The 13,018-nt window shown below is 48.0% G+C and overlaps 1 protein-coding gene across 1 annotated transcript in view; it reads left to right on the top strand.

The window, feature by feature from the left end:
- Nucleotides 1–13,018, top strand: part of LOC140393891 (differentially expressed in FDCP 6 homolog) — a 228,453-nt gene that overhangs the window by 182,954 nt on the left and 32,481 nt on the right. The window contains exon 4 of the mRNA XM_072480488.1: nt 11,534–11,761. Coding sequence (XP_072336589.1) covers nt 11,534–11,761 — 228 coding nt within the window. The remainder of the gene's footprint in view (nt 1–11,533; nt 11,762–13,018) is intronic.

Below are 13,018 nucleotides of genomic sequence, written 5' to 3'. Positions count from 1 at the left end.
GGGAGAGAGCGAGACACGCACACTGGGGTGAGTGAGATACGCACACTGGGGAGAGAGAGACACGCACACTGGGGAGAGAGAGAGAGACACGCACACTGGGGTGAGAGAGAGACACGCACATTGGGGAGAGAGAGAGACACGCACACTGGGGTGAGTGAGACATGCACACTGGAGAGAGAGAGACACGCACACTGGGGAGAGAGAGAGAAACACGCACACTGGGGTGAGAGAGAGACACGCACATTGGGGAGAGAGTGAGACACGCACACTGGGGTGAGAGAGAGACATGCACACTGGAGAGAGAGAGAGACACGCACACTGGGGAGAGAGAGAGAGACACGCACACTGGGGAGAGAGAGACACGCACACTGGGGAGAGAGAGAGAGACACGCACACTGGGGTGAGAGAGAGACACGCACATTGGGGAGAGAGTGAGACACGCACACTGGGGAGAGAGAGAGACACGCACACTGGGGTGAGTGAGACACGCACACTGGGGAGAGAGAGAGAGACACACTGGGGAGAGAGAGACACGCACACTGGGGAGAGAGAGAGAGACACGCACACTGGGGAGAGAGAGAGACACGCACACTGGGGAGAGAGAGAGAGACACGCACACTGGGGAGAGAGAGAGAGACACGCACACTGGGGAAAGAGAGGGGGCGATTCTCCGAACCCTGCGCCTGGCCGGAGAATCGGCGTAACCGCGCCACGACGCCCCACCGCCGGCGCGTGATTTTCCGAGGTGCGGAGAATCGACGCTATTTGTGCCGCCGCGTTTGGCGCGCCGCGGGCTGCTGGAATCGACGGGGCCGCAGATTCTCCGGCCCGGATGGGCCGAGCAGCCGTGTCAGTACAACAGAGTCCCGCTCTGGGTGTGTCCAGAACCAGGGGTCACAGTCTGAGGATTCAGGGTAAACCATTTCGGACAGAGATGAGGAGACATTTCTTCACCCAAAGAGTGGTGAACCTGTGGAATTCATTCCCACAGGAAGTAGTTGATGCTAAAACATTGAATATATTCAAGAGGTGGCTAGATTTGGCACTTGGGAGAATGGGATGAAAGGTTTGGGGAGAAAGCAGGATTAGGCTATTGAATTGGATAATCAGCCATGATCGTGGTAAATGGCTGAGCAGGCTCAAAGGGCTCAAAGGCCTCCTCCTGCTCCTATCTTCTATGTATTACCTTTTGTGCCCCCCCCCCCCGCCCCGCCCCACTCCATCAGAAGTCCTTTCTCGATTGTCATCTGACAAGTGATGCCCACTTACACCCACGACTGATATGAATCAAGGTGCAGTGGCTGCGTGTCTGCACATAAATCATCACCGCAGTGCTGTGGGATTGCTGAGCTGTTGGAGGGGCCACCTTTCAGATGGCATTAGACCAAAGGCTGAGCTGCTTGCTCAGGTGGATCCCATGGCACTATTTTGGAGAAGGGCAGGGTGGTTATCCTCCGTGTCCTGGCCAATATTTACCTCTCGAGCAGGCGGAAAAAACAAAATATTGTGTCATCATCACATTGGTATTTGTGGGAGTTTATTGTGTGCAAATTAGCCCTTGGCGTTTCCGACATTGCAGCTGTGAAAAGTGCAATCCAGACGCAAGTTTTTCTTTCTTTATTATGCCAGAGAAATTGCCCGACATTCAGCTCCAGAATGATGACCTGTACCTTCTGCAACACAATTTTCAGATCATATTGGAATAAGCAGCAGATTGCCTTTCTGTAAACCGTGGAAACAAATGGATGTTATGAATTACCGAACCGAATAATAACCTATTATTAAAAGAGTATGTTTGCGACTGTTTATCCCCGAACCCTAACCTGTAAAATGTGCATCTCCTGCTCCCGGTTACAGAGGTATCATCTTACATAATGCACTGGTGTCAAAACAAGGGTGGGCAAAACTGACTATGTTAACTGAAAAACACTTTGGTGGCAAAATAGGTAGCATTTGATGTTTCATTCACAATACCATGATTTTGAACATGTCGGTCTGTCAGTTTTATCTTTGTTTCTAAATAATTTTTTGCACCTTAGCAAAATAATTCTGAAAAGGCAGTTTCGTTTTGAGCATGTTGCCCCTTTTAAGGTAAAATTCTCAGTTTGTACATGTTTGTGGTTTCCTGTACTGCGCGAGAAAGTGGTACACAAGCCTTTTCACACAGTTTCTGAAGATGAAAACAGAGGGACTAGAGAGGTGCCAAGTTAAGCACAACAGCTGGTTCCGCACTCACCCCTGAGTCACACAGTTCCAGAATCATGGGCGGGATTCTCCGCAATCAGCGCGATGTCCGCCGACCGGTGCCAAAAACGGCGCGAATCAGTCCGTCATCGCGCCGCCCCAAAGGTGCGGAATCCTCCGCATCTTGAGGGGCCGAGCCCTCACCTTGACGGGCTAGGCCCGCGCCGGACTAATTTCCGCCCCGCCAGCTGGCGGGAAAGGCCTTTGGTGCTCCACCAGCTGGCGCAAAACTGACTTTGCCGTGCGGCGCATGCGCGGGAGCATCAGCGGCCGCTCACGGCATCCCCGCGCATGCGTAGTGGAGGGGGTCTCTTCCGCCTCCGCCATAGTGGAGACCATGGCGAAGGCGGAAGGAAAAGAGTGCCCCCCACGGCACAGGCCCGCCCGCGGATCGGTGGGCCCCGATCACGGGGCAGGCCACCGTGGGCGCACCCCCCGGGGCCAGATCGCGCCGCGGCCCCCCCAGGATCCCGGAGCCCGCACGCGCCGCCTTGTCCCGCCGGTAAGAGAGGTGGTTTAATCCACGCCGGCGGGACAGGCATTCCAGCAGCGGGACTTCGGCCCATCGCAGGCCGTAGAATTGCTGGGGGAGCCCGCCAACCGGCGCGCCGCGATTCCCACCCCGCCGAATATCCGGTGCCGGAGAATTCGGCAACTGCCAGGGGCGGGATTCACGCCAGCCCCCGGCGATTCTCCGACCCGGCGGGGGATCGGAGAATCCCGCCCCAGATCTCAATTTAGGGCTTATAAACTTAAAAGGTCAAAGGTTAACAGCTCAGTTCAGTATTGAGAGAGTGCTGCATTGGTGAGTAGCCGGTCTTTTGGGTGCAATGTTAAACCGAGGCCCTGTCCGCTTTCTTGGTGAATGTAAAGGATTCCATGGCGCTACTTTGAAGAAGAATAAGGGAGTTATCCCAGGTCACCTGGACAGTATTTATCCCTCAAACAACATCATTAAAATCCAATTATCACATTAGCGTTTGTTGAAGCTTGCTGCACGCAAATAGTTTCCTACATCACAACAGTGACTACACTTCAAAAGTACTTAATTGTCCGTATCGTGCTTCAAGACATCTGAGCCGGAATTCTCCGGCCGTTGGGATTGTCTTTTTCCCGCCAGCAGCGAACCCCGCCCACGGGTTTCCCAGCAGTGTGGGGCGGCTTCAATGAGAAAACCAATTGACAAGCGGTGGGAAGAGAGAATCCTGATGCCAGGGAGTGGCGCACCGTGGAGAAACACGCGGTTGGCAAGCCAGAGAATCCAGCCCCTGGTGTCAGAAAAGGTGCTACATAAATGTAAATCTTTTTTTTCTTGTTTTCTTACCCTTGTCAACCTGTTGATTTTTCTGACTTGTGCAGGAATGCGCCACCACATGGATGCCTGGTACCTTCTACTGCCTCATGCATGTGACATTCAAAGCATGTCACTAATAGGTGGCAGTTTGAAGGACGCCACAGGCCAGCCTCATTCTTCCCTCACCTGACAGCACACGTACACAATTACCAGCGGTGGTCACAAGAGATCAGTCACGAGTGGGAGCCCTGGTCACTTATCTTCAGTCCCCCATAGCCCTCCAGTTGAAACATCAGGAGATCGCGGCCGAAAATGCAGCCTGCACTGTGGAGTCAGAGAATCAGCCTCTTGCGCTTTGCCTTTACGAGCATATTGACTGAGGTCAGTTAAATCACACACCAGGGATCACAACTGGGATTCCTGGTCCATACAGCTCAGCAGTGCCAACAGAGACATGGAGCCCCAAATCCTAAAGTTGAGCTAAGACGATGGCAGGAAGGAGATAATGTTCAGTGATTAGCACTGTTGCTTCACAAGCGCCAGGATCCCACTTCGATTCCTCCCATTAGTCCCAAAAGACGTGCTGTTAGGGGAGTTGGACATTCTGAATTCTCCCTCAGTGTACCCGAACAGGCGCCAGATTGTGGCGACTAGAGGCTTTTCACAGTAACTTCATTGCAGTGTTAATGTAACCCTACTTGTGATAATAAAGATTACTATTATTTAACTCTGCCTAGAAGCTATCATTTATCTTCATTCAAACCCAAATGAATATTTTTTAATCCTGACACTGCCCCCCCCCCCACCCCCCCCCCCCCCCCACCCCCCCCCCCACCCCCAACCCCACCACTGTCATCTTGCCCCAGTAATCATTGAGCCAAAAATCTTCCATAATGTTGCCTATGCTATTGAGATCCCCAATCTTGTTATAACCCTCTACTTCAGATTTGAACCAGTGGTGCATTTGTTTGGAGCAGGTATGTGCGGAAACTGGTTCTGTTGTAACCAGCCGAGATCTGGAGTTAGCTCAGCCCTCTGAAACCACACTTCCTGTAGCGTTTGATGTATTTCCTTTACTGCTGAGAACTACTTGGAAACTTCAATCTCGCTGCCATTACAATGCCTGCATTAATTACATGCGCACACGATACCTATTTAATGGAGGTCTAAATATTTGAAGTTTTAACATTCAAGCTTGGGCCCACATGTGGCAAGTTATTTACACCAGTGCCAGTCTCCAACAGGAGAGTCCAAACATCCTTCAAGTGTAAATGTGGTGGTGGTGTTGCAGAAATCGCCTTGTTTGGTTCCTACCTTCGAAGTGACTTTGGCCTGTATCTTTTTGCCATTCTTTGCTAACCTTTACTCTCTTTGCCTTTATTCTGATCCGTTTTAAATTGTTGACAATGTGTAAAATCCTCCAATTTTGTTGGGGGGATCACACCTAAACATGGGCCCTTCTCTGCTCTCCTGGGGTGCTCACTGATCTGCTAAGTTTTCAATATTTTCTGTTACATTGGATTACATGCACAGGATGTGCTGAATGGAAACCGTCTATTTGGTCCGTGCCAGCTCGTGTTTATGCCCTATTCGAGCCTCCTACCATCTTGCCGCATCTGAATCTGCCAGTGGAACCACCTACTTTCTTCTCCCTCAAATGACGGTCTAATTTCCCCTTAAGTGCATCTACACCACACACTGCAACCACTCTCTGCTGGCAGGTTCCACATTCTCACCACTCTTGGGCTAAAGGAGTTTCTTTTGAATTTCCCGTTGAATTTCTTGGTGATTGCCTTATATTGATGACCGATGCATTTCCCCACAAGAGGAAATGTTTTCTCTGCATCCGTTCTCTCCGAATGTTCTGTTTTTATTCAAATCACACTGTTTGATTATTCACTGTTTAGTGACCATTTCAGCAAGATTTTCTCCCTGATGGTTACAAGACCCGCACTGAAACCGAACAACATTCTGGCTGCGATTACGGTGGCACAGTGCAAACCACAGTGGCAGCTCGTAAATAGGAAGTTGTTGCCTATCGCTCCCTGTAAATTTCAACCAGGTGTCCTAGGCACTAGATTTCTAGAGATGGCGGGGATGTAGTTGACTTCAGACACATTGAGATGTGGATGCCTCTAAGGGACCCACAAATCACTTGGAGAACATGGCACCCTTTCAAAATGACATTTGGGTGACACGATAGCACAATGGTTAGCAGTGTTGCTTCACAGCTCCAGGGTCCCAGATTCGATTCCCGCCTTGCGTCACTATCTGTGCGGAGTCTGCACGTTCTCTTGTTGACGTGGGTTTCCTCCGGATGCTCCGGTTTCCTCCCACAGTCCAAAAATGTGCAGGTTAGGTGGATTGGCTATGCTAAATTGCCCTTAGTGTCCAAAAAGGTTAGATGGGGTTACGGGGATAGGGTGGAGGTGTGGGCTTCAGTAGGGTGCTTTATCTAAGGGCCGGTGCAGGCTTGATGGGCCGAATGGCCCCCTTCTGCACTGTAAATTCTATGATTCTATCTCAATCTCGGAGCTTAGTTCCCCCAGTGGTAAAAGATATTCTAAGAGCGCAATCCTCCAGCCACGCTGCACCAGAAAAGCATCTCGCCACGGTGCAGTGTGGCCTTTGAAAGCTTGGAGACCCCACTCCTGGGATCTACCTGCTCACAACGCCTCACGAGAGCCAACACAATCTCTTGAGACGTTGCAAGATGAATTCCGGCCACAATGGGCGGGATCACATTTTAGCAAATCTGCATATAAGAGACAGGCAGTAAACCTTGCTCTAATGTGCAAATTCCCGAGGTACCTGAGGCTTTTGGGTTCAATCCTTTCGCCTTGGGGACCACGGGCGAACGGCGTTTGGTACTGGTCTCCACAAATGGGGACCAGACGGAATGGCACTTGTGGCAGTCTCCAAGGGGATACACTGACACAGCCAGCTTGGCACCCTGGCAGTGCCACCTTGGTGCCAGCCTGGCACTGCCAAGGTGCCCAGGTGGCACTGCCAGCTTGCATGGGTGCTGTGCGATCCGGCCGGGATTTCCGGTTTGAGTGTTGGGGTGCGGGGGGACCCTCCCATATTGTGTTCAAGCTCAGAGGGGAGGGGGGGGGGGAGTTTGGGGATTCTTTTGGGGGCCTCAGAGTTCGGGACGCCATTTTTAAATGGTATCCTGATCGTACACCAAAGCGGGGAGTTCTGGAGAGCTGTGGTCCCCATTGTAAAAATGGGGCTATATGTGGCCTCGGCCACTTGTTCCCCTTTCAGGCCCCTTATTCAACACAAGTCTCGTTAAATAGCCATGTGTTTCTTGGCACTTCGAGTGCCAGGAAACATGCGGCTAAACACGCTCGCTCGGGGACTTTGTTCCCTTTTGGGAAGATCGCATCCTAAGTGTGGGCTAAATCAGTGGGAAACTCCCCAGGGCCCAAAAAAGTGACTCAGGGCGGGATTCTCCGGCTGTGTCCGCTTGACGACCAGAGAATCCCGCCCTAGATCAACGGGCCTCTCCATCATCCGGGGCTCGCCCGTGGCGTTCTTGTGGCGGGCGGGGCGGAAGAATCCAGCCCTAAGTGTCATTGAATAACGGCGGAGACCTTGCTGGCAGGAAACCCTCTGAAAAACCCACCACAAATGAACTTAGAAATATTTCCAGGGAATTGCGCCCGAAGTGTCGCCCAAAGTGTCACCCTAAGTGTCGCCTGGTCAGTTGGGGAGTGAGGAACAGTATAGTCGAACAGCTGTGAAAATCCTGCAACAATAACTGACCACAAAGTTGCTACTGGAACACCTTGAGCATGTCTAATATGAGGGGAACAATGTAAACCCCACTAAATGAAGGTCACTGTGATTTTAAACTATGTAAACACAATAACATGGGCAGCTCCTGGGCATGCTTTCCAATTGCTGAATTAAGAGTGAGACGTTCCAGTCACTCTGGTAATGTCATAACTCCACAACCTAACGGAATTATGTAAATTATTTACGGAATATCGCAGAATCCTGCAATCGGGGAGGGGGAGGGGGCAACAATTTTGGAAATGGAGAGATACTCTGAACCGTGGAAATGGAACCTCAGGACATTCAGCATCCAGACATTGACATGAGGTGTAGAGAACTTCAGCAGAATGCACTAAAGCAGGCTCTGTATGAAACCATTCCCATCAAAGCTTAACGAATGGGGCTGTTAACATGGGTCCCAAGCAGTGTCATTGCTGTTAGGTAACATGCGCCTGTGCAGGAAGGAACTGACCTTGTCTAATGGTGTTGCATAATTTGAATGCTTTTCTAGTGGTCCAGGAAAATCCATGACATGTTAGGGAAGCAGCATAGCCACAGTTTACAACAATGGGAGTCAGCGAAAGGCTGCTGACTTCCCAGAGCTGAGGCACAGTTTGTGTGCGGCTGACTGGGATGGTTAGGGGAGGGGGGGGTGATTACGGGGAGTGGTGGGGAATCCGGCAAGATGGCGAGGAGATTTATATTTGGGCATACCCTTCAGTGCCTCTTCCAAACATGCGCCAGCAGATTGGATCACAGCTCAGGTGTGCCAGTTGCAGAATGGGTTGACCATCTTTTAATGTTACCATTTTGCAGGAGCCTAATGAACCTGGAGTACAGTACCATTCAGGCTGGCCATCCACAGGAAGATGTGCTGGGTGCCATGGTTACACACAATTTCACTCTGCACTTGATTTTCCAGGGAATGGACCCCTGGTTGAACTTCAGCATTGGCCCGACAGCTGTGAATGCACCCCTTCTGTTTATAAAGGAAATTTCAGTCTATGATACCTGTTACTTCAGCCAAACAGTGTGTGTGCCAGGTGTGGACAATGGTGCAATCACTTGTGTGAAAGATACATATTTCACATTTTTTCATGTTACGTATGGATTATTAGCAAATATGAGAAACGAAGCTGGGTAGTAAAACCATTACCAGCTGATCTGGCTGATTTAGACTTCATAAATAAAATATATCATACATCAGCTAAATATACTTTGCATTCATGTATATTACTTTCTACTCCTGCTGTAATTGAAATCAGGGGAAATAGCTCCCCCGGTGGCTGCAGTCTCTCTAGTACAGTACTGAGTCAATAGGGTACAGATCTGATTTCCTGAAACTGCTGGGTTGGCTGCTTCCAGCCAGGTTCACAGTAACGTTTCTACAGGTATTCTTGGGCTTTGAAGGACAAATTGAACCATGATTACAGCTTATGATTTACTATCCGGTAATTCCTCATGGGAGGGTGTGTCCGTGTGGATGTCGGGCAAGACACCAAAGTGCACCCGGCATTTGTCAACACAACTCGGCACTTTCAGCAAATATGGGGAGATAATTGGAGGGTGGGAGGGTGAGGGGCCTAAGTTCAAAAACAATTCTACAGGATTTAATAAGGACAGCTACATGCAAATTTCCATCAACCGTGTCAGTTCGCCAGGGTACCAGCACAGATAGAACATAGAACATACAGTGCAGAAGGAGGCCATTCGGCCCATCGAGCCTGCACTGGTTCAGCCCTTACTTCCACCCTATCCTCCAATAACCCCTCCTCACATTTTTTGGACACTAAGGACAATTCTAGCATGGCCAATCCACCTAACCTGCACGTCTTTGGACTGTGGGAGGAAACCGGAGCACCCGGAGGAAACCCACGCAGACACGGGGAGAACGTGCAAACTCCGCACAGACAGTGACCCAGCAGGGAATCGAACCTGGGACCCTGGCGCTGTGAAGCCACAGTGCTAACTACTATGCTACCGTGCTTTCGGGAACTATTTACAGTAAAGTTGCATTTGTTCCACTGTTCGTGAAACCGAGCAGCTTAATCTTCCCCAATCATTCAGTTGGACAGAAGTTCGATCCTAACCTCACATCCACATGTATGGTTTTGCAATGGATAACAAAATATATTGCTCATTGGAATAATGCACTTTTGAGAATAGCGTGCGAGAAACATTCTGGATTTCTTTCTTTATCCACTTTTTTTAAAAAAGGACACCAATGCTGCTTGATTTTCTGAAATATCATTCAAAATGATACTTTAACATGGCTGTTTGTAACTTCAATGGGGCGGGGGCGAGTTTCATGGATCTTGAGTCTTGCTGGCAAAGTCAACATTTATTCTCTATCCCTGATTGCCTTGAGAAGATAGAGAGGTACCTTCCTAAATTGCTGGATGCCATGTTGTGTAGAAGCACCCATGATGCTGTTGGGGTCGGGCGTTCCAGGATTTTGATCGGGTGACAGTGAAGAAATGGGATTATCATTCCAAGTCAGGATGATATGTGTTTTGGAAGAGAACTCGCAGGTGGAGTGGTGTTTGCATGCATCTGCTGCCCTTGGCCTTCTTGGGAATGGTTCGATCTCTCTCTCCAAATCGCTGAAATTCTGACTCACTGCCCGTACATTTAACAGATGTCTGTGATTTATTTGAATGGTCAAGCCTATGTTTCTGAATTCTGTTGCGGCCCATAAATATGACATTTCAGTTAATTTTTAGTAAAATCTTTGGTAGCTGACTGGTGAACACATCAATTCTTGCCTGCCTCATTCAAGGTTGCAAACATGTGAATCCGTTACCTCCTTCAGATTTTGTTTGACAACCTTTGGATTTTTCTGCCGCCAATCGATATATTTTAAACTCCGCAGATGGTACCATCAGTTTGATGAACCCCTTTTCTTCTATTCCTTTCAAATTTGGTGATGTCATATGAGTTTTGGACCTTCATTTAAAGATTATATTACAGACAGTGTTGTGTTTTTTATTTAAAGTTGTCCACTTCTGGTAGCAAGTTGTATTCTCTATTTTGCTTTCCCTGGATGGCTTGGATACGTAGAGTTGAATAAAGAACAGAAAGCTTTGTTAACAAACAAAACTATAAATTTAATTACACGACTAACTAAGATTCATTCACATTCCTAAAGTAGAAGGTTTCTATGTTAAACTATGCTATCTCTAACTAACAGACTTTCTCAAGTACAACTGCTCTCTATCATGCCTCACCAGCTTCTCCCAGAATCCCCAAGTCACATGATATATATATGACTGTTCTGTGGTTCCCTCTAGTGGTAAGAAGCATTATCATTAACTTGTTAACTCTTTACAACCCAGTCAATATACTTATCATTATAGACAGGAGGAGGATTAACTTAAACAGCTCTGATTTCTCCACAATTTCCCCCATTATAAATGCTGGGGTATTATCCCCAACCTTTCAGTTTTGGAGTGATCCAATACTTTATTAATCCCCAGAATGAAGGGCTTGTCATATGAGGAGTGGTTGAGAACTCTGGGTGCGTACTCGATGGAGTTTAGAAGGATGAGGGGGAGAATCTCATTGAAACTTACAGAATACTGAGAGGCCTAGATAGAGTGGATGTGGAGAAGATGCTTCCATGGGAGGAGAGACCTGAGAGCACAGCTTCAGACTGAAGGGGTGACCTTTAAAACTGAGATGAGGAGAATTTCTTCAGCCAGAGGGTGGTGAATCTGAGGAACTCATTGTTGCAGAAGGCTGTAGAGGCCAAATCATTGAGTGTCTATTGGGATGGTGGTGGAAATGTTTATTATACCATGTTTATGTCATTGTTATTATTATAACATTTTTCAAATACCTTAATAAAAATATATTTTTTTAAAAGACAGAGTAGGTAGGTTCTTCATTAATAATAATAATAATAATAATAATAATAATAATAATAATAACCTTTTATTGTCACAAGTATGAAGTTACTGTGAAAAGCCCCTAATAAGGGGTTCAGGGGTTACGGAAAGAAGGCAGGAGACTGGGGATGAGAAAAATATCAGCCATGATCGAATGGTGGAGCAGACTCGATAGGCCAAATGGCCTAAACCTGCTCCTATATCGTATGGTCGTATTTCTGTTGAAAATGGATTGAAAAAGGCTGAGATCTATCTGGTCATATTTGACTGATTGTTTAAGAGCTATATATCTGAGTGGCATTGGTGTTTATTGTTGTCACTGTAGGTAGAGTACCTGCTGAAGAAAATCTGCACGGATATGAACATGGAATGGTGTGCCGGGGAGCTGGATGATTTCTTCTCCCAGGATCCCTTGCAGCAGAACGGAATCACCGTCTGGGTGTTTCTGGAGTGGGTGAATTCTGGGAGACTTACCAGGGGGACTGAGAAAGATACAGTCACAATGGCCATACAGGAGGTCTATCAAGAAATTATTGAGGATGTGCTTAAACAGGTGCGTATTTTTCTGATAAACACAAGTTTTGATTTTTTTTTCCCCCCCAAAACATACTTTGTTCATAAAAATATTAGTACGGATACGTTTCCTAACAGTTCAAATTTGGCATCACATTTACTTTCTTTCAAAACAGTATGTGACATGCTGAGGTGTCTCATTAAACCTACAATTGCATGTTAAATTTACAATATCGATTTGTATTTCGTGTCAAACATTCTCTGCTACCGACAGCCCAATGGGCCGTCCGTGCAACTTGCATTGAGTTTATAGTCCACCAGCAGCAGTTGATGTTTGTCTCGGTGCCACACCCCCGAAAACAGCACTCACAGCACAACAGTCCTGTATAGCTGAGCGGTGTGGGATAAACCTTGATTTTAAAAAGAGCACGGCATCTCTTTTTGGTTCCTTTAACAACTCTTCTCTGAATCTTTCATAGAATTTGCAGTGCAGAGGAGGCCATTCGGCCCATCGAGTCTGCACCGGCCACTGGAAAGAGCACCCTACTTAAGCCCCAGCCTCCACCCAATCCCCGTAACCCAGTAACCCCACCTAACCTTTTTTTTTGACCCGAAGGGGGCAATTTAGCATGGCCAATCCACCCAACCTGCATATCTTTGGACTGTGGGAGGAAACTGGAGCACCAGGAGGAAACCCACGCAGACACTGGAGGAACGTGTAAACTCCACACAGGCAGTGATCCAAGGCTGGAATTGAACCCGGGTCCCTGGTACTGTGAGGCAGCAGTGCTAACCACTGTGCCACCAGGAAGGCATGCATGAAAATGCATAATTACATATAAAAACTATTATTCTGAACTCCATCCACTATGGTTTAAATCCTTATACTGCACAACTATAAGGAACTTTACTGTAGGATTTGCTGAATCCACCACCATCAACATCCTGAGGGTTACCATTGACCAGAAACTGAACTGGACTAGCCATATAAATACTGTGTTTACAAGACCAGGTCACAGGCTAGAAATCCTGCAGCAAGTAACTCACCTCCTGACTCATCAAAGCATGTCTACCATCTACAAGGCACAAGTATGATGGAGTACTCACCATTTGCCTGAATTAATGCAGCTCCAACAACACTCGAGAGGTTTGACACCACCAAAGGCAAAGCACCCAACTTGATTGGACCTTCTACAAAAATTCACTTCCCTCACCAGCGACAAACAGTAGCAGCATGTGTGCCATCGGCAAGATGTACTGCACAAACGCTCCTTAGGCAGCATCTTCCAAACCCACT

The sequence above is a fragment of the Scyliorhinus torazame genome, chromosome 17 (genome assembly GCF_047496885.1).
Source record: "Scyliorhinus torazame isolate Kashiwa2021f chromosome 17, sScyTor2.1, whole genome shotgun sequence".
Classification (NCBI taxonomy): domain Eukaryota; kingdom Metazoa; phylum Chordata; class Chondrichthyes; order Carcharhiniformes; family Scyliorhinidae; genus Scyliorhinus; species Scyliorhinus torazame.
The sequence above is the reverse complement of the archived record's forward strand: the minus strand, read 5'-3'. Positions and strand labels throughout refer to the sequence as shown.